At 48.9% G+C, this 21,750-nt stretch overlaps 1 protein-coding gene across 5 annotated transcripts in view; it reads right to left on the bottom strand.

Annotated features, from left to right (window-relative positions):
- Positions 1 to 305: 305 nt before the first annotated feature.
- Positions 306 to 21,750, bottom strand: part of myripa (myosin VIIA and Rab interacting protein a) — a 35,943-nt gene continuing 14,498 nt past the window's right edge. Inside the window, exons 5-18 of one of the 5 annotated variants that reach the window (XM_062525688.1) lie at positions 18,908 to 19,044; positions 13,805 to 13,885; positions 12,618 to 12,715; positions 10,241 to 10,321; positions 9,472 to 9,618; positions 7,715 to 7,880; positions 6,641 to 7,290; positions 4,699 to 6,321; positions 4,484 to 4,543; positions 3,748 to 3,942; positions 3,161 to 3,322; positions 1,615 to 1,710; positions 1,467 to 1,527; positions 306 to 1,089 (exon numbers count right to left, since the gene is read on the bottom strand). In XM_062525688.1, coding sequence (XP_062381672.1) covers positions 1,067 to 1,089; positions 1,467 to 1,527; positions 1,615 to 1,710; positions 3,161 to 3,322; positions 3,748 to 3,942; positions 4,484 to 4,543; positions 4,699 to 6,321; positions 6,641 to 7,290; positions 7,715 to 7,880; positions 9,472 to 9,618; positions 10,241 to 10,321; positions 12,618 to 12,715; positions 13,805 to 13,885; positions 18,908 to 19,044 — 3,580 coding nt within the window. In that variant the 3' untranslated portion in view covers positions 306 to 1,066. Of the gene's footprint in view, positions 1,090 to 1,466; positions 1,528 to 1,614; positions 1,711 to 3,160; positions 3,323 to 3,747; positions 3,943 to 4,483; positions 4,544 to 4,698; positions 6,322 to 6,640; positions 7,303 to 7,714; positions 7,881 to 9,471; positions 9,619 to 10,240; positions 10,322 to 12,617; positions 12,716 to 13,804; positions 13,886 to 18,907; positions 19,045 to 21,750 lie in introns of all 5 variants that reach the window. The other 4 variants (XM_062525703.1, XM_062525695.1, XM_062525680.1 and 1 more) reach the window with 4 other exon arrangements.

Here is a 21,750-nt window from a genome sequence, read left to right on the forward strand (position 1 = left end):
TAACCCAATTTAACCGAATTAGTGAACACACAGCACACAGTGAACACACAGTGAGGTGAATCACACAACCCAGAGCAGTGAGCTGCCTGCCCAACCAGCGGCGCTCGGGGAGCAGTGAGGGGTTAGGTGCCTTGCTCAAGGGCACTTCAGCCGTGGTGGACTGGTCGGGGATCGAACCGGCAACCCTCCGGTTACAAGCCCGATGCGCTAACCAGATGGAATACATGAAACATACAGTGCACATTAGAAACTCTATCTGTTTAAAGGTCATGTCTGGAATATGTCTGATTCACACAGAAGCAATGTTAAATAATGCAACATTTATTCAGTTCTATTATCTTACAGTCACAATAAATTAGTCTTTGCAGTATCATTCACCTTCACAGGTAACCTAGGATCGGAATCAGAGAACTGTGAGCTCTGGAACAATGATTCAGAGCTCCAGCGAGGACTCACACTGGTTTTTCACATGAACACATAGCATTTACATACACTGACAAATACCCTCTGAAATATCTATTTAATGTTTACCATCAGATGATAGTCAATATCAAGAGAGAGAGAGAGAGAGAGACGATCACTTTCTTTTCTCATATCATAAATCACATACAGATGAATCACAGAAACCTGATGCATTTGCTTGGGCTGTGACACGAGTGTTGCTTCATTCAGAGGTTCGATCTCGGGACAGCAATATCAGACGGTGTAAATAAAATTGCACTGAAATAAAAATATATTTCTGAAAAAGAAAACTGCACATTATAAACATTCTATACAAAACGTCTTCATTTTTTTTGTTGTCTTCTTCTTATTCAAACTGCTCTTACCTGTCCACAATGTTACTGGTCTACAATGCTGTCAGTAGCTGTTCAAGTGTCATTGACATCCTGGCTATTGATTTAAGGCGAAGAGTATTTGTTAAAGATTGCACTGGCGAGATGAAACAGTCTGGCAACGTTGTCACTCCTCTCCTCCGTCCAGAGCTTCACTGCTTCAAGGCACAGGAGTGCAGACAGTCTTGAACTTTGGGTAGAATGTGTCGGCGAGCTGGCCATCCCAGACAGCTTCAAATGTCAGTCGTCTCTTTCTCTAGAGAGGCAAGGGGCGAGAGAGCAGCTCCATCAACAGCTCAATGTTTGAACAGCTTTACCCATTAGCAGTGCAAACACAAAGACTCTCTTAAAAAGACATTCAATTAACCAAAATGATAAAGGGCTCTAATTTAAACGACAGGTCAAGTGTGGGAGTCAATGAGAAAGAAGAGTTTCATGCATGAACTAAAGCTAGTGTGTGGTGTGTAGCTAGGAGTGTTGAGCTGACCCACTGATGTCTGTGCTAAGGATCTTGCTCACAGTATTATCTTAGTATTATAATAGAGTATTACTCAGCAAATAAACATTACACTATTATATAGACTTTGTCCATCATTAAAATTGTGTTAAATAAAATTGTAGGGTTTATGGAACCTTTTGTGGGAGGTGCAGGCAGTCTTCTCCTCTGTTGTCTTGATGTGTCTATGGTTTGTGTCTGAGGGGAAAGACACAAAATAAATTACTTCCATATCCGATTTTAATGAACAGCATAATCAAGAGTATTCCTGTGGTGGCACCAAACCTTGGTTGTCTTCAAAGGCTTGAACAAGCGGTGTTGTGGCGCAACATTCAGACCTGCTGTTTTCAAGGCTGCGATTCTTGCAGCAATATCAGTGACCTAAAGGACAAGGACATTATACGGGTGATAAACTTTACAAGAGGCTGAAGCCCTCACATGCCTGGAGAGCAAGGCAGAAGTGACCCATGTCCGGACATGTGCGAACCATAATGTATGACATACTGGTCAGAGAGCCTTTATTTCATGGCCACTTCCTCGGCCAGCGGCCGGAGAGTCGATAAGGTAGATGAGAAAGCAGACTGCGGTGTGAGTTAACCTCACTGGACAGCAGAGGCCCATATACAAGGAGGCCACATGCAATGTGATATACTCTTTAAAAAAGGTTCTTGGGGTGCTATATAGAACCATGCAGGCTTTAAAGAACTCTTAGGGGTTCCTTTGATGGACCCTTCAAAATGGTTTAAAGAACCATTTAGGGGTGCCATATATGAAGCATGCAATGTGGTTCTATATAGCACCTTTTTTCTAAGAGTGCAGTGACTTAGGCAACAGAGCAGCATGCTGCTGTGGAGCTCAGAGAGTTCAAAAGAGAAGGGTGTCAATAGAGGCAAGCCAAGCAGGGCAGAGGCCAGTGTAGTGTAATGTAGTGTTAGTGTAGTGTAGTGTAGTGTAGGGTACTGCAGTGTAGGGTAGTGTAGTGTAGTGTAGTGTAGTGTGTAGTGTAGTGTAGTGTAGTACATTGTAGTGTAGTGTAGTGTAGTGTAGTGCAGTGTAGTGCGGTGCAGTGTAGTGTAGTGTAGTGTAGTGTAGTGTAGTGTAGTGTAGTGTAGTGTAGTGTAGGGTAGTGTAGTGTAGTGTACAGTAGTGAAGTGTAGTGTAGTGTAGTGTAGTGTAGTGTAGGGTAGTGTAGTGTAGTGTAGTGTAGTGTAGTGTAGTGTAGGGTAGTGTAGTGTAGTGCAGTGTAGTGTAGTGTAGTGTAGTGTACAGTAGTGAAGTGTAGTGTAGTGTAGTGTAGTGTACAGTAGTGAAGTGTAGTGTAGTGTAGTGTACAGTAGTGAAGTGTAGTGTAGTGTACAGTAGTGAAGTGTAGTGTAGTGTATCTAGTGTAGTGTAGTGTAGTGTATGTAGTGTAGTGTAGTGTAGTGTAGTGTAGTGTAGTGTAGTAGTGTAGTATAGTGTAGTGTATGTAGTGTAGTGTAGTGTAGTGTAGTGTATGTAGTGTAGTGTAGTGTAGTAGTGTAGTATAGTGTAGTGTATGTAGTGTAGTGTAGTGTAGTGTAGTGTAGTGTATGTAGTGTAGTGTAGTGTAGTGTATGTAGTGTAGTGTAATGCAGTGTAGTGTAGTGTAGTGTAGTGTAGTGTAGTGTAGTGTAGTGTAGTAGTGTAGTGTAGTGTAGTGTAGTGTAGTAGTGTAGTAGTGTAGTGTAGTGTAGTGTAGTGTAGTGTAGTGTAGTGTAGTGTAGTTTAGTGTAGTTTAGTGTAGTGTAGTGCAGTGAGGTGGAGCAGGGCTGGGTGAGTTGCCAAACAGCAGCATCCAGGCAGAACGCACCTGGAGCTCAGACTGCTGCACCTGGGCTGCGGCCGATGCCACCTGGTCCTCTAGGTGGGCCAGCTCTCTCTCGTTGGTGCTCTGGCCGATGCGACGTGCACACGCTTCCAGATCACTTAGCTCCCCCTCCAGGCCGTACGCCGTACTTGCAGCCACATACACCTGGGATTCAGGACATGGTTGACAAGGGGTATAATAAAAGCAGTCTGGTGTTATTAAATGTGTTCCTGTTTAATCACTGCCATAAGTTGTGTCCTTGAGACCTGGTGGAGCATGATTAAACATGTTTAAAGCTGCATTTAAAGCCAACAAATGCACATGTGTCACCAGAGCATAATATTCCATTTAAGACTGCTCCCAAGCACACCCTAGTGGCCATGTCCTAACCTTTGAATAATTGCTGGGATTTAATAATACTCTTCTTTTATTACCACTCAATTATACTGGAGGAGCACCCGCAGACACACACACACACACACACACACACACACACACACACACACACACACACACACACACACACACACACACACACACACTCACACTCACACACACACACACACACACACGGATAAGAGCTTGCTCACATTCTCCTCCAGCTTGCTGAGCTGCTCGTCCAGCTTCCTGCTCTGGCCGGGGGAGATGCTGGCGGAGGAGGTGCGGCGGTCTGAGTTGGCGGGCTCGTCGATGCTGCCCTCCGCCCCCTGGATCAGGTCCTCCGTGGCGTTCAGGACGCGCAGCATCTCCGTGGTGACGCTGCGCAGCGACGCCGCCGAGTACTTCTGCCCCAGCCAAACACACACACAACAGATGTGCTCACGGGAATAAACACCAGCGCCATCATTTTGCAATCATCTACAGTAATTTCCCGCATATCAGCCGCATTGTGTATAAGCCGCAGGGCAGTGTTTTATGCAAGTTAAAAGAAATAAAACCATATTAACTGCGCCCATGTATTAGCCTCACAGCTGAAGAAATTTTGCAAAATCAATGTACTGTATAAACCGCGGCTTATAGTCGGGAAATTACGGTACTAAACATCTGGTAGACCCAGTGGTTTTACTACAAAACAGGCATAAGCAGGTACAGTATAACAAATCAGCAAAGGTGCCCAAGTGTTAACCAAGAGAGGTAGAAAATGTCAGTAAAAGGACCCATGCACAGAGCCACAGAGCTTCATTTGATAGCCACATACAATAGTGCAGCACAAATGCGGAGGTGTTAGTCGGACATTTTTGCCGGTTATCTCAGTACCAAAAATGTCCACATTTGTTGACTGAACAGGGGACTGCAGCGCCTGGCATTCTGCCACTAGTATCTCACCTGCTGCATCACATTGGAGATTAACTGCAGGTTGTGCTCTAGCTCAAGGCCATACCTATCCTAACGTGACAAGGAAGAGGAAGGGAAGGAGGAGAGAAGGCAAGAAGAGCAGAGAGTTTAGAGAGAGAACCAGGACAGCGCTAGCTCAAGGAGGGTTAGCCGAGCGAGCGAGCGAGCGCATGCTCCGCTCCGCTCCGCTGCGGTCAGCGCCTTACTTTGTTGATGTCGTCCGGAGACGGGTACGGATTCGGGTCGGGCGACGACGAGCTCTCTTCGCGGAAGCCTCGGGCAGCGCCGCGGCCGTCCACGGCCACTTTGCCGCTGACGGTGGCCATCTTTAAGCCCTCCCTCTGCTCCTCTTCCGCCGGTTTCCGCGCCGGGCTCGGCTGCCGAACGCTCTCCTCTGCCCTCGGCTGCTCGCTCTCCTTGACCTCCATTTTCTCCCCCACCTCCTCCTCCTCCTCCTCACGGCTCCCCTTCTTGCACGGCTCCAGCTCGTCCAGGTGGACTTTCACCGCCCGGAAGGTGAAGTCCTCTTCCGGTTTCCGCCCCTCCGAGACCTCGCCATCCCGGACCTGCTCCTGGACCTGCCCCTTTCCCGGCGGATCCCTCTGCTCTACGGACGGCTGCGCGTTCACCTGCTGCGCGTTCACCTGCTGCGCGTTCACCTGCTGTGCGTTCACCTGCTGCGCACCTCTGTGCAGGTGCTCCTTCCTTTTCCTCTCCAACGTGTCAAACGCCTCCTTCTCCTTGTAGGACTTCCGGATCTTTGCTCCCAACTTGCTGTTGTCCCCTTTCAGCCACTCCCACGGGAGCAGCCGGTTGTTGTCTTTGTCGTACGTCACTCCCCCCTTACCAGCGCTGGGCCCCCCGCACCCCTCGTCCTTTCCTGTGGCTACCTCTACCTTGCTCCTGTCCAGCTCGTCCGCCGGCCTTACCTCGTCCGCTCGGTCCTCCCGCACGTCCATGGCCTCGATTCTGTCCCCCGCCTGGTCCCAGGCCTCGGCGCTCTTCTCGATCTCGATCTCGGACGAGCGCACCATGTCGCTGAGGATGTCGTCGATGCTCCCGCCCTCGTCCAGCCCCTCCGACAGCGAGTCGAAGTCGGCCTCGGACAGCGCGTAGGCGTCGGGCATCCGCCGCTCGCGGCCCTCGCCGGGCATGCCGCTCAGGGACTCCCACCAGGTCTGCTCCACCGGGGGGGCACCGCCCGCCAGGCTCGCCCTCCGCCGGGTGTCCAGCTCCAGCACCTTGGCCCGCACCGAGAGGATGTACTTCTCCCCCTCCTCCCGCACCTCCTCCATGTCGATGTCCATCTCGGCCAGCCGCTCGCCGTTGACGTCCTTCTCCTCCTCCTCCTCCTCCTCCTCCTCCTCCGCCGCGGCGTTGGCCTGGTCCTCCACCTCCATGTCCCAGAGGGCGTCGCGGGCCAGGCTCTCCCTGCTCTGTCGCCCTCCGGCCTCGTCGTTGTCGTCGTCGTCGTCGTTGATGGCCTTCCCGTCGTCGCGGTCCAGCTCGTCCTCGGTGGAGGAGAAGTGCGTGACCTTGCTGGCCAGCGCCTCCAGCCGGGAGGTGAGGTCCTGCTCTATGGTGCAGCCACCACCACCACCACCGCAGCCGCCGCCGCCGCTGATGCCCTTGAAGGTGTTTTGCCTCTTGTAGGTGACGTCTTTGGGATCGTAGAGGAAGGGCTCCGGGGTGATGTTGCCCGAGCTCAGGATGTCGGGCGTGGCCGTGTCGGACGTGAGGCCGTCCTCGGGCGTGAGCAGCACGGGGGTCTCCTGCATCATCATGTTGCGCATCCTCACCAGGTCATCCAGGGCCATGGTGCTGCACTCCTATTGGACAAAGCGAACCCATGTGATGAGAAGGGCATCGTCTAACAATAACTTTGACTCCATTTAATAGGTTTTACTTCCACCTCAAACCCCCCCCCCCCAAACTAACATCAACAAGCTTTTTGAGTTGGCAAAAAATTGAAAGATACCAAGGCACTCATCTAGTAGAAATGTTAAAAAGCCTTTATTCTACTTGGCAATTCATTGATTAAAAACATACTTTTTGAGTTATTTACAGAAGATGGCTACCGCATTCCTTAGTCAACAACAGCATCTACAGCACAGTCATGCAAAGGTTCTGTGAGGATGTGTGATTCACCGTGTATGGAGCCGACGGCGGTCTCACCGGCACGCTGGGGGAGTGCGGCTCCAGCTGGCTGCTGTCGTCCAGGTGCTCCCTGCGGCTCCTCCGGCGTCGGCGTGTGCGCGTGGGCGTGGCGCTCTCGGCCTGCGTCTCGTCGGCCTCGCTGCTGTCGGCCGCCTCGGGGTTAAAGTTCATGTCGATGACGCTGGGCCGGCGGGGCGGCGTGCGTCGCCGTTCCGACGCCTTCTTCTTCTTCAGCAGCGACAGCAGCGGCTTGTGGTAGCGCAGCCGCGCGCCGTCCAGCCCCAGCTTGACCGGCGCCCCCTCCAGGTCCGAGTCCGCCGTGTCGGGGTCGGCGCTGCCGACGCCAACGCCGTCGTCGGTGGTGCCGTCGACATCGACGTCGCCGTCGTCTTCGCCGTCGCCTTCGCCGATGCCGATGTCGCCCCCTTGCGCCTTCATCTTGCGGCGGAACTCCAGCAGGGCGCCGAAGGCTCCCTCGGGCTCGGCCTCGGTGTCGGAGCCCATCTCGTCGTAGGCGGACACCACGCCGGACTCCTTCTCCAGCACGCTGAACACCAGGCTCTTGCGCTTGGCCAGCAGGCTGGGCCGCGACAGCAGCGTGCTCTGCAGGGCGATCCAGTTCCCGTCGGGACTCTGCAGCACTGCGGACGCACCTCCCAACACACACACAAAACAGACAAACACACACAGGGACAAGCAAACAGTCACACACACACACACACACACACACACACACACAGAGACGCACACACATACACACATGCACGCCGACGCACACACACACACACAGACAAGCACACGTAGACATGAAAACACGAATACACACACACACACACAGACAAACACAAACGGATATGAAAACACAGACAAAGACACACACAAACACACACACACACAGACACACAAATGCAAACAAACACAAGACACATACACAAAAATGGAAAACTTTAGTCACAGTGCTGCAGCGAGTTGCTGCACAGAACACTTGAGCTCCACCTAGTGGCGGTTCTTTAAAGTACCCCAGCAGGGCCAAATCATGTGTGAGTGAGGACCCCGGGCTCTTACTAGAGTTGTCCAGCCGGTCCACGCTCTTCCAGGTGGGCAGGATGGGCAGGCCCTCCTTCTTCAGCCCGTGCAGCGGCGGCTGGGCCGGAACGTCCTCTTGGTTCTGCACCGGCTGGTACGGGTCTGAGGTTCCGTCAGTGAGGAGGGAGAAGGCCGAACGAGACCGCTGGGAAAAGGAAAGAGAACGCGCAGCAGTGAGTGTGTGAGAGTGTGTATGTGTGTGTATGTGTGTGTAGCAGAGATTACTCCAGGCCATGGACAGGATGCAGTGTAGGGATAGGAAATTACAAGGTCGTTGCTGAGGTTATGTTTATGGATATGAGAACAGACACACACACACACACATTCACAAACACATACACACGTGGGCACACACACATACACGCGCGCACACACACACACCACACATCTTTATGTGTGTCCACAATTCAGAATAAATATTACATTAGGACACAACTTTGGCAGGTGCAGTAATTTCTCAGACAAGATTCAGTTATGTGACACACACACACACACACACACACACACACACACACACACACACACACACACACAGATGTACACAAACAAACAAACATACATACAGTACACACACACACACACAGACAGATATACACAAACAAACAAACATACATACACACTCTCTCTCTCACACACAGACACACACACACACGCATACACACATACACACATACACACATACTCACACACACTCAGAGTGAGAGAGAGAGAAAGAGAGAGAAGAGAGAGAGAGAGAGAGACATGCATATTCACATATTTTACAAGTTTTAACAACTGATTTGCAAAGTAGTGCAGGCTTTGCGTTTCGAGGAGCAGTGTGAAGGGGGCTCATTTGCGGAGGATTTAATGATGAATGGTAGAGGCTCATGGGAGATTTTTGATTCACTTCAAGGAGATTAGGGATCATTTGCAGGAGCTTTTCCTCTTGCACCCCCCTCTGTACGTGTAAACACTTTGGAAAGAGCACTCATTACACAAGAGCCCAGACTTCCCCCATCACAGGACTGATGGGGATTCTGAGATACTCTCTCTCTCTCTCTCTCTCTCTCTCACACACACACACACACACACACACAATGCCTACAGATACATGCAGTATGTCACAAATGTCGTTTTCCTGTCAGATGGCATGCCCCCCCCCCCTACCCCCCGCCCCCGCCTCCTCCTCCTCCTCCTCCTCCTCCAAATCTGCTGCTCTGCTGAGGCATGTAGCCGCAGCGCTAGCTAATCTTAGCCAGCTGACTGTGATATCCAGCCTCTCTGGAGTAGTCGGCCGATCCCAATGCATCCTGACAGGACAGCAACTAATCTGCTGGGGGGATGGGGAGGGAGAGGGAGGAGAGGTGGGGTGTGTGTGTGGGGGAGGGGGGGTGGGGGGGGGGGTGGGGGGCGAACCCCGGAAGGACGACCGAGGGGAGAGGTGTTAAATATCCCCTGGTGTCATCTCGTCCCGTCTCCTCCGATCTCCGGTACTGCCGAGGCACGCCGGAAGGTCAGTGGCTGGCGTCCAGAGGTGAAGCACATCCAGACGCCCCAACGCTGACGCTAAGCACCACGAGCCAGCAGCCACGACAGCCACGGCCGCTTAGCCTCCCCTCTGAGGCGTCTGACCCCCGACCCAAATGACCGGTCCCCTGAGAGGGATAAAAAGCGGAGCGTGCGCGGCTCCGAGGGAGGGGGTGAGGTGGACGGGGGAGGAGGAGGAGGAGGAGGAGGAGGAGGGGTCATTCACTCACCCAGAGGGAGGACTTGAGGCTGGTGGAGGTGATGAGGCTGCTGTGGGCCTCGGGGACGGCCGTCAGCAGCTCGCCGTCCTCATCAGGAGGCCAATCCAGGTTATAATCCGGCTGCATGTCCGAGAGATCTCTTCTCCTACGGATAATCTGAGAGCAGAGGGGTGAGATTACGGCATGTCGGGCAGTATTGGATAAGAGAACGTGAAGAGCAACATTTACATTACAGATGGATGCTTCATGTACAGAAACAGCTGTTCTTCTCCAGGGAGACATATGGTGGCCTGAAAATTGACTCTGTGATAATTATTACTATTGCAAATAAAATCACCATAACATATTAATGTCTGTAGGCTCAAATGCTTATATAAACACATCACCTACACAAAACAGCACAGATCTACACATACACATCATATACTCTGTATGTGCATATCTACGCATACATATACCGTAATTTCCCGACAATTAGCCGCAGTTTATACATTGGTTTTGCACAATTTCTTCCGCTATGAGGTTAATACAGGGGGGCAATGAATCTGGTGTTAATATGGTTTTGTTTCTTTTAACTTGCATAAAACAGTTAAAAAAAAGCCTGCGGCTTATACACAATGCGGCTTATATGCGGGAAATTACTGTAACAGCACAGATCTGCACATTAATATAACATACTGTTATGTCTATATAGATGCATGACAGTAGATATGGAGGAGATACCACAGAATCACAGTAGCATCCACACTCTCACCCTCTGTGCTTGTGCGTTACTCACTTTATGTACAATGGTGGTGGCCAGTTCCTCGATCAGCTCCTCTCGGTTCTCCCGCAGATACTGGGCCTCCCTCTGTTTCTCCTGCAGAACAGTCAGAGCTCAGCGTACTGCCTCTCTCTGATCTACAGTACATCTCATGCACTCCTAGAAAAAGCCTCTGTGGCTTTGTGACTGAGGAACCATAAAAGCAGGACTATTCATTCAACCAGGGCCTGTAGACTAGACAAATGTACTGTACAGTGTATATTTACGCCGGTCCTTTTGATTGGCTCTTGCCAACTAATTAAAAGACTAAATGTATTGTCATTTTGTGCTGAGCTTATAAAATAGGTCAGCCTCTCCTATTTCTTATCAGTGTTCACAGTCAATTATAATTAGCCGCCTTCAGTTTAAGTACACAGGCTATTCAAGGGCAAGCAGGCTGAAACTACCCATCGCACTTGCAACCAAGAAGACTAACTAAAAAGCCACAGAGCTCCTTTGATATTCAAAGAACCGTTAATGAAAAACGGACTATGAAAATGTACGTGGAGAGATTTCTGTTTGATCTGGATGTAAGTCCATTAACCACCGCGGCTTCCATCAGCTCCTCAGTCACAGGCTTTTAAGAGCTTTCCAAGTTCCGTCCCAGGCATTATCTGAGGTGATCAGCTGTAAGCCTCTGATGTGGCAGATAAGCTCATCTTAGCTCATGAAAGTCATTCGTGTTCTGATAAAGGCTATGGGTGTCATGAGGAAAATAGCCGGGTCTAATTACTGGTGGTCAGCATCAGAACCACTATCTGCCCACTGACCCGACAGCTTGCAACCCTTACATCACTGCCACTGTTTAATGAGTGCGACTCGAGGAGACAGATGCGGCTGGGCCAATAAAACTGTCACAACGCATCGTATGTATAGATGATTGATGACTGGCGCTTACATCATTCCAATCATGTCATATCCATCACGCATCATTCCCAAGACACCCTTCCCTAAAGCAGAGACTGCATCCCTCTATTGTGCCAAACTACATCATTCCTATACTCAATAAAGAACTCCAAAGGGGACTGTTTCTATCATTATACCTTGGCTATCATGGCAAGCTAATTCATAGCATTACCTAAAAAATAATAACATTTTGTACTGAGCAACTGGAGTGAGTTTGCATTGTGCATTTCTAAAACAATCAACACAACTGGAGGCACAGTCAAAATAGATCCATGTGTAACATTTCACTCTGCACACTCTTTGAAATCTTCCACCATTATCTCTCCTTCTCTCTACCTCCCTCTCCCACGCTCCCTCCTTCTCTTCCTCTCCTCTTAAGTTCACTCATCCCCTACAGCCCCCATCTCCGCAATCACCACCGGCCGTCTGTTTTCGGTTGGCCAATCATCCGGCACCCTTTTTTTCCCCAGTAATAGTCCATCTCCTAACAGCTAACATAATGGAAGACTTCCTGAGCTGTGTGAAGGCCTGTTCCTTTAAGACTGCCCTGGCTGGGTCTGAGCAGCAGACCCAATGTGACTGGCCCGTCAGCTGCAGTGCAGACGACGCCTGCTCCTATGAAACACGCAAGGGCCACCTGGCCATCAGCGGCGCATTCGGAATGCCATGTCTCTCTGGCTCTGTATTTTTAGAACTCCAGAATGAAAATTCAAACTCGTATATTACACCTCCAAATCTGGGAGTTCTTCTCACCTGGAGATGAGACGTTCACACCACAGTGCAACAGAGTTTCTTAACATTCAAACCAAATCAGAGATCGCATGAGGAGAAGAGGAGCTAGATGAGGAGAAGAGGAGCTAAATGAGAAGAGGAGCTAGATGAGGAGAAGAGGAGCTAGATGAGAAGAGGAGCTAGATGAGGAGAAGAGGAGCGAGAAGAGGAGGAGAGGAGCTAGATGAGGAGAAGAGGAGCTAGATGAGGAGAAGAGGAGCTAGATGAGAAGAGGAGCTAGATGAGGAGAAGAGGAGCGAGAAGAGGAGGAGAGGAGCTAGATGATGAGAAGAGGAGCTAGATGAGGAGAAGAGGAGCTAGATGAGGAGAAGAGGAGCGAGAAGAGGAGGAGAGGAGCGAGAAGAGGAGGAGAAGGGCTAGATGAGGAGGAGAGGAGCTAGATGAGGAGAAGAGGAGAAGAGGAGCTAGATGAGGAGAAGAGGAGCTAGATGAGGAGGAGAGGAGCTGAGCAAAACCAGGCTATCTGTATTACAGCACACTGCATTGCACATATTACTGTACATCCTTCTACATCATCATACAGTATGGTCATCATTGCCTTTGAAATGTGGAGTCACCGGCTTTGTTCTCTGTTACAGTTTTTGTGAATGAAATCTGCTAAGCCCGTTGGACGGCACTAAAAAAACAGATGTGTGGGAGAAGGAGAGTGTCTTACTTGGCTGTCCCTGTGCGTCTCGGCCTTGGTGATGGCCTCGTCTATGGCCTCCTCTGCAACCCGCAGTGCCACAGTGATTGTGTCGGCCATGTTGTGCTCTGGGCCAGGGAATGGGGAGGGAGGAAGGGGGGGTCAGTTGTGTTGAGTCAAAACAGAAGCGACATCATGAAGTGGTGTCGTAAATAAATGTTTCATAAAAAAACAAAACACCATTGTGCATTATGATGAGGTAGTGCAAGCACCGCTCACTGGCAGGAACTGAGTGCTTAATGTACACAATTGTATTGGAAGACAACATTCATTCAAAGAACGTCTCAATTGCTTTGCCTTACGGAAAACTACTCCTGCATTTTCACAATATACAAGGCTATAATATTACAACAAAATAAAACTCACGCACAAAACCAATCCACTGCATTTCTGTAGAAACTTACACCACGTGAGCATATGAGCGCATGTCTGCATTCAGGGGTTTGTGTCCAACAGAGAGGAAGTAAAGGATTTGCTCGTTTGCTAAACAAGAGGAAACCATTTAGGCTCTAAACTTGTACACAACATTCTTCATATTCCTGACTGTAGTAGTCCTCAAAACACAAAGAATTCTGAGAAGAGTCCAGAGGTTTAAAGTAAGCTAACCTTGACTTGGGAAGTCTCCTGATTATTGACTAGTTTTATCACATGATGCTCTTTGTTAATACTCCACGTCACTGCAGTATTGATCTATTGATCTAATGGTCTTTATCAGAATGGATGGGTGAAGGCAAAGTCTATTACACTAGGCTCTTTTTCATCAATCACCAAGCTTCACCAACAAATTATTCAACCATTTCCTTCAAATATCCTCACAATATGTGGCAACAATCTGAACAGAATGTGTTCAAGTTTACTACATAATAATAATAATAATGATAATAATAATAATAATGATGATAATAATACATTTTATTTACAGTATATTGCGCTTTATATCAAATCAAGTATCTGAAAGTGCTAAAAGTACATACAGTACTCCAGGTCTGAGGCTGACAAGTTCCTGTTGTATGTTGGCAAACGTTTCGCCGCTGATTGTTCTGACAGAATGTTAGCTTTTATTCAACACACACACGCGGGGCACTGAGTCAGCCTGGGTGACACATGAGTGCAGCAGGACGGGAGCAGGACCGAGGGGGCCCGTGTGTTCAACTCACCTTCGATCTGCTTGTAGAAGGCTGAGTCACTGTCACACACACTGCCCTCATTGCCAGTGCTCTCTGCGTATGTGCTCCCCTCTGCGCACACACACACACAAACAAACAAAGGAGTGCCTTCGTCAGCAACCCATAAACAATAACAACCTTAATTCATGATTAGCAATCATTTGCAATAACAACCTTAATACATGGTAAGCAATCATAAGCAATAACAACCTTAATACGTGGTTAGCAGGCATAAGCAGTAGTTATCTTAATACGTGGTTAGCAATCATAAGCAATAACAAGCTTAATACATGTTTAGCAATATAATCTGCAATAACAACCTTAATACATGGTTAGCATTCATAAGCAATAATAACCTTAATACATGGTTAGCAATCATGAGCAATAACAACCTTAATACAGTACATGGTTTACAATCATGAGAAATAACAACCTTAATACATGGCTAGCTTTTCAATGGAAAATTGTTTGTATATTGAAATGAACTGGCGAAACATAGATGATGCATGGGACACAGCTGGCCATTCTGAGTGTAATGCATTTCATGTAACAGTTCCATGTGTCCACAATTCATGAATCACAGTCCGTTCATGACTCTGTCACAAACATTTGCTCCTTTTGGTCATATCACAAACAGTGCACCAGCACAAAACAATAAACTAATGTAGTGGATTAGCAGACACATGGGCCATTTCCACCGCATTAAGGAGTCAAGCTGGAGGCAGAATGCACTGCAATTTATTAGATTTCCAAAAGCCAGCATAGCTGCAGCCATGGTGAGTGTGTGCATGCATCTGCTGCTGGCCAATGCCAGAAAATAATAAGATAAAATGCAAACAAGACAGAGGCCTTTGGCCAGGGATTAACTTTCCAGCTCAACACTACATTCTGCTGTCAATATCAACTCAATTTAAAAATGCCTGGGATAGAGTTTAATTTAATCTTTAAAAAAAAGTGTGCTATGTTATTACCCAGCCTTTACTCACACAGTTTCCCTACTGCCATTTGCCTCATCTTGAACTCTCTAGTTCATTGACTTTTAAAGTTTCGACTCCAATTACTCATCTCCTTTTGAGGCAATTTCTTTAAGCTTGACGGCGCAACATGGGATTTGAATCCCACCTTGGCTGGATGAAGATTTTGGCTCTAGAATATTAAAGTGGGGGGTGGGGGTGTGGGGGGTGGGGGCCGCTCCAGACAGCACAGATGGGAGGGCACACAGCTCAGCTGATGGGGATGGAAAGCCCATCGGAGATTTGTCTGAAAGATCCATGGCTACGGCAGACAGCTCCTCCTGTCAGGAGGAGGACCACGGGAGGGGGAGGCGCAGGGGAGGTGGGGGGGTAGGGTGTCTGATGTGGGAGTCCAGGGCACTTTCTCTGCTCCTGCTGCTGCTACTGCTGCTGGACTTTGAGTTACTGTGCTGTGGATGTCACGTCCTGCTGTGTAACAGAAGCAGACAGTTTCACAGGGGGGAACATGAGGACAAATCTTGTGACGGATGAGATGTGACACTGCAATATGGCTTTTCTGCCAGGTAGAGATGTCCCCCCAAAAAAGATCTGTCTTTTTTTGGGCGATAACTGAAGGTCAAACATTTGTCTGTCATCGTTCCAAATAGCTTTGGGGAAATGGCATCACGCTAAAAAAACACCCATCTTCAGAGGAACATAAACACATGCAGTGAGCAGTCATTATCCTTCTTGTCATAAACCACACACACGCGCAGAGAGAGAGAGAGAGAGAGAGAGAGAGAGAGAGAGAGAGAGAGACAGGGAGAGAAAAAGACAGAGAGAGAGCAACACACTGACACAAGCTCCCTTGATATCCGTCTCGGAAATGACTTCCACCGTGTTCAGCAACACGTTTTCACAGTGACTCGCAGGAGGCTGTTTCTAAGGTGCAACCGTTCTTTATGCTCACTGTCAGTCCTGACATGCTCTGTGCTGTTGCCAAGGCCATTTTCTTCATTCACATGCCTCCGTTTCAGGGGTTCACATATATCACACTGATTCCTCCATTTCCTGTTGGTCCTCCCGTCGCTGTGGGATTCTCGCCGTCACATAGCCTACAGCTAAAAGCCTCGGGGGAAGGCTCTGTGGAGGGACCTGATATAAATGTGTACTGACATGCCACAAGCCCAGGTGACCAAACAAACCCAGAATCACTCTCTCTCTTTCTTCCCCTCTCTCTCTCTCTCTCTCTTTCTCTCTCTCTCTCTCTCTCTGTCTGTTTCTCTCCCCCTCTCTTTTTCTCTCTCTCTGTCTCTCTCTCTCTCATGCTGTGTCCACAATATGGCACAGGAAAGTTGGGTAACCTGGAATGGTCTCTGTGAGTTAGCATTCAGAGAGACCTACAGTAGCGTATGTTAAGGCTGCAGCAGCGGAGTCCTTTGATGTGCTGAGGTCAGATAGCGTGAGTGCCGTGCCGCAGCCTGAGGAGATGAAAAGAAGTGCTTTTGCTGATTTCACAAATGCACTCAATTACAGGAGGCGTGGGGTGCGCGTGGGGCGCTCCTGGCTGTCTCTCCGGCGCGGAGACGAGGAGGATAATAGCGCCGTGAAGGCTTAAGACTACCATAGTGAGAAATTGGAAAAAAAAAAAAAAAAAAAAACACATAAAAATTGAATAAAAATACAGCCCCTTCAGAGAGATGACCCGTTTGAGATCTAATCCTGCAATTCTATCAAATCAGTCTCCCGATGCTCTGCATCTGATGTTAGCACGGACCAGACACTGTGTGTGTGTGGGGCCGGCTCCAAGGTTATTGGTCTGCTGCTGCTGCTGCTTGTCTCAGGCAGACTGCAGGAAATGGAATCCAGCATCAGATCAGCCCTTAGGTGTTAAGGCACCTCGCATTCCAGCGCTGTCATATTTGCCAGGGTGCAGCCTCTCCCATCACAGCGTGTCAGACAGACGCAGCAGGCTTGGGCAGGGCCGGGCGATCTAATGAGGCTGCGGGGAGAGGCGCCGGGGGCCAGCGGCTCTGCGCTCCTCCTGCGGACCGCGCGTGCATCCCCAACACCCCCAGCACAGGGAGCGGCCAGAAGCACTGCAATAAGCTGCCGATTGTTGCAGTCGACAAAAAGGCACTCGCAACCATAATGTGAGAGTAAGATCTGAAAGTCCTTTTTGTAAAGAGCATCCCCCCGACAAACACAGACAAGAAATAACGGCGCCCAGTGGCACACAATGTTCACAAAACTGTAGCAGTGGGGATACGAGTCCCCTTTTGATGTGTATTAAAGAGTGTTTGCACGTCTTCAAGACCACTCCACGATTTGAACTATTCCTCTATTAATACTACTAAAAAAACGAAGCACCTCACAGCCATCAGCATAGGAGCCATAAACTGGTCTCTCCATGCAGCACTAATAAGTCTGTCCCATAACGGACGCTGATCATTCAGCATCCTGACTCACACTGGACAATAAAAAGCATAGTTTATCGCTCCGGAACACTGTATATGTTAAGAGGAGGGGAGGGTGGCGGACAACGATCCATTAGGGGCCTTGTAAAACGCACACATGACCTTTTCTCCACAAACATGACTAATTCCCTTCAATCCCCTGTGCTGCCGGGCTGAGCAAATCCGGAGGCCGTCAGACAGAGGGGGCCGAGCCTGTGAATGCTCAACTTCAGCGCTCAACTACTCACAATAACACAATGCCACTGCGCCACTCACACGTACAGAGAACACACACACACCAACACACACTTTCACATGGGAAAACATGTGCATATATAGACCAATGCACAGAAGCACCACACTTTCCTACTACATATAGTGTGTATATATATACACACACACACACACACACACTATATGACTATATACGTAATTATGTATATAAAATATACACATATGAAGAATAGTAATACACATTCACACAGACACAGAGACAAATATACTACACATACACATGAATGCGCACAAATATGCAAATGTATTTCAACGCACGCACACACACCCAGCCACCCACATACACACACACACACACGCAGACATAGAGGCAAATACACACACACACACACACACACACCAACCCATTATCTACTGATAACCCCCCTCAGGCCAATCTGAATATGTCAGAGTGATCAGCTACTGACTGCTGCATGATCCTGGCTTTGAATTTGGCACGGGTGGCTGAAGACACACACACACACACACACACACACACACACACACACACACACACACACACACACACACACACACACACACACACACAAACACACAGACAGTGAGCAGAATGTAGATTTCAATCCCAGCCGGGAGGGTGGGGAGTTCTCCTGGCCCCGGCCTCCTCCAGCTCCTGCTGCGTAATCTGGTGAAGTTGTTATGTGAAATGAAAGCCTGCGGGCCCTTAATCCTGTTCTCCCTGCGCCGCACTGCTTCACTCGCGCTCACGCCGCCAGCAAAAAGCCCCCGACGCCGCCGCCACCGCACCGCACCGCACTTCGGAGGGCGGACCGACCGACTGCAGGAGATATCGGCAAGCTCCGAGCACAGAGGCGGCCGCGTCGATACACATCCACACTCTCACTGCAAACAGGACCTCTCGCAGGGATACAGCAGCAGCGCCACTCACCCTGGTCTTGTCACCGTTTTTTTTAAGGCGCACAAAAAAAACATGCATAAAAATGTGTTTTCGGTAAAAAAAAAAACGATGGGTTTAACGGGTCTGACATGATACTCTGTGAACAGTTGGTGGTTTGAGGCAAGACATATTTTAAGCAGGAAATGTTCCACTGGTTCATTAGCATGCAAATGCATGCATGGTGATATTAATCACATTACCTATGGCCATGTGATGCATATGCATACATCTTGAGCATGAGCATTAATACCCCCTCCACATATCAAGAAAAAAACAGTTTTTTAATATGTGTGTGTGTGTGTGTGTGTGTGTGTGTGTGTGTGTGCACGTGTGTGTGTGTGTGTGTGTGTGTGTGTGTGTGTGTGTGTGTGTGTGTGTGTGTGTGTGTGTGTTTGCGTGTGTGTGTGTATGCATGTGCAATCAGTTTGTAATGTGTGTGTGTGAGTGCGTGTGTGCGTGGGTGCGTGTGTGTGTGTGCGCGTGTGCAAAGCACCTGTTAGTTCTGCCAGATTTCCTTGCTCTGCGGCGTGCTTCCTGTACAGCGTCTTCAGCACCTTGGCACTCCCGAACCTCTTAAAGCGCCTACGCACATTATTATAGTACCACTCCAGGGACTGGGTCTTCAGCAGCCTACCAAACACAAACACAGCAAATGAAGTCACTCACGTGGCCTGCGCTTGAATGAGACTCTAAACTGAGAAGTGAAACGAGAGAGTCAAGGTGACCTTGTCCTGTCATCCCCTTTAATCATTCAATTTGCTATTAATGTGCAGTTCGACATTTAATACTCTTTCAAGCTAAAAGGACTATAATAGAGTGATTCAACTGCTGACCATATTGCATACTGCAGTTTTTGACCGGTCAAATTACTAGAAATGTTGACTAAAATGTATTTAGCAAGAGAAGATTAAACAGGGAATGAGCTCAAGACTGATAGAGAGTCATCCTGACTTGATTTATAAACTTGAGATGTCCTTATACACAGACGGACAAATATGTACATACATTAATGGTGTGAGAATGCACAAACACACACACACACACACACACTCTCTCTCACACACATACACACACACACAAGGACACACATGTGCACATCCACACACGCATACACACACACACACACACACACACACACACACACACACACACGCACACACACACGCACACGCACACACACACACTGAATATGGAGTGGCACAGCGCTAACAACACAAGCCTGGGGCCAGCCGTCCCTCCCGGGTAACCTGCTCATCTCTGACTCAGCCCCACAGAGGAGAGGATGCTGTTTTCATGGCATTTCACTGCGGGCTAACGCGGGCCAGCCAAAAAAACACACAATTCGTTTACCTAGCTCTATTTCTTTCAAATCAATTAAGGTCACCCAGCTGAAGTCCCTATGGTCAGCAGACCCGGACGGTAGTCCCTGGGAGTACACGCTTACATAACACGAGGGCAGCGACGGTTTACGCAGTGGGCTGATGGCGCATCAGCGGGGCTTATGACACGGCTGGGTCAGAGGTTAAATATGGCAACATCAAAGCAATAGAACAGCCTTTTTGCTAGTGGAGGTACACCAGCAGGCAGCCTTGTGACGCAGAGCACACCTCCTCGATGGGCCTCCCGTCATAAAGCGCTGTTGTTTTTAATGTGCCGCGGCGAAGAAAGATTAGGGTCGTTCCCACCACTGAAGCTATTTAGGGACTGCTGTCATTTGCTTCCCCAACTAATGAATGTTGCATAATGATTAGCTAAGTAATATCACTTTACTGGTCCCTAACAGAGGAAACACAGCACATTATCTCAATCTTGTGATGCTGTCTCTCCCACTTCTTCTCATTAGAGTCTAGTGCGTGGTTGGGGCAAAATCGTATTGCATCTCTCATTTGCGTAAATCTAACATAAAATAGCACTTAATATAGTCCGTATTTGCCATTTTAGATTATATTCAACTGTGCAGCTACACTACAAGGCCTCCTTTCAATGACAAAACAACTCTACGTCTGTACTAGCACCAGTTGGCGACTGTCAATCTAACTTTGAGTCAAACCCAAAGTCTAAACACACAAAGGGTGGCTCTCAAACTCTCTCCTCAGGGGCATTCCCACTGATCTATAACTAAAACTGGATAGACTATCCCATTGTTGCCGCCCCATCATTCTTTATCTAGATCAGTGAGGACGAGGATCGAGGAAGGAAGGGAGGATGTATAAAAGATCAAATGAGAGGCATCCATAGAGGCATCCAAACTGTTACCCAGGATTGCTCTCTGAGCTGCGTGTGCAGGTAGAAGGTGGTGTGTCCCTGGGGACTGCCGAGCCATAATTCATTCAGTGACACCCAGACTGGGTTCCTGTGCGCCGCAGAGGGAGTGGAGGGCTGCTGGGCGGAGCGCTAAGTGGCGCATCTGGAGAGGCAGCAGCGCTCTGATGGACAGATGGCAGTGAGTCAGTGTGACAGCGCCGCTCTCCAATCCGCGGCCGGCGTCTCTAAAGCAAGACTGGCATTAGCAGCGAAACGCGTTGGTGGCTCTCTCGCCGAACTAAGGCAATCCCGGTCTGCTGCTCAGTTCAGCGAACAAATGGAGAGGGGGGGGGGGGGGGGGGAGAGGATCCGTGTAAATCTGCTGTGCCTCTCTGTGTTGGTCATCGGCTACCTCACCTCAACAACATTAAAGATGACGCTACAGCACAGCTGACTAACCACCGGAAACAGATGAGCTGGCTAAAGAGCCTTAAGTGCACAAACCGAATTAGACCAGAACAAAAAGTGCCATACAGGAACACAAGGGAGAACGCCTTGACAAGTAGGCACAGCAAACATAATTCTGCTTTTATTGTGAAATAAATTTGCATTTCCTAATGAGGCTATTACAATTTCAAACACAGGCAAGGGATGACAAGCGTCTCAAAGAGAAAAAGGCTCCCACGGGGGAACCCTCGCTCCAAACACGGCAACTCCATCCTCTGCCATTGGTTAAAGTTATTAGCGGGGAGATGTGTGATAAAAGCAGGGAGGAGGTGTCCCTGCTAAAGACGCATTGATTTGCAACTGTGCTTTTTCCGTGTCCCTGGGGAGGCGATGGTGTGGAAGAGAGAGGGTTGAGAGAGAGTGCCAGAGGAGAGGAGAGCTTCTGATGAGCTCCACGTACAGTATAGCTGTGCGCTCTCTGGGTAATCTTTACAGGGAGGGGGGAGAATACATGCATCAAATGAAAATGGATCTATTTCCAGCATAAAAATGGCACTTGAGAATTGATTAAAAACTGAACGTGAAAATCAACAAACCCCAACTATAGCAGGCACTTCTGTATTCTTCTACACCCCCCCCCCCCAT

Source organism: Sardina pilchardus, chromosome 2 (assembly GCF_963854185.1).
Source record: "Sardina pilchardus chromosome 2, fSarPil1.1, whole genome shotgun sequence".
NCBI classification, from domain to species: Eukaryota; Metazoa; Chordata; class Actinopteri; order Clupeiformes; family Clupeidae; genus Sardina; species Sardina pilchardus.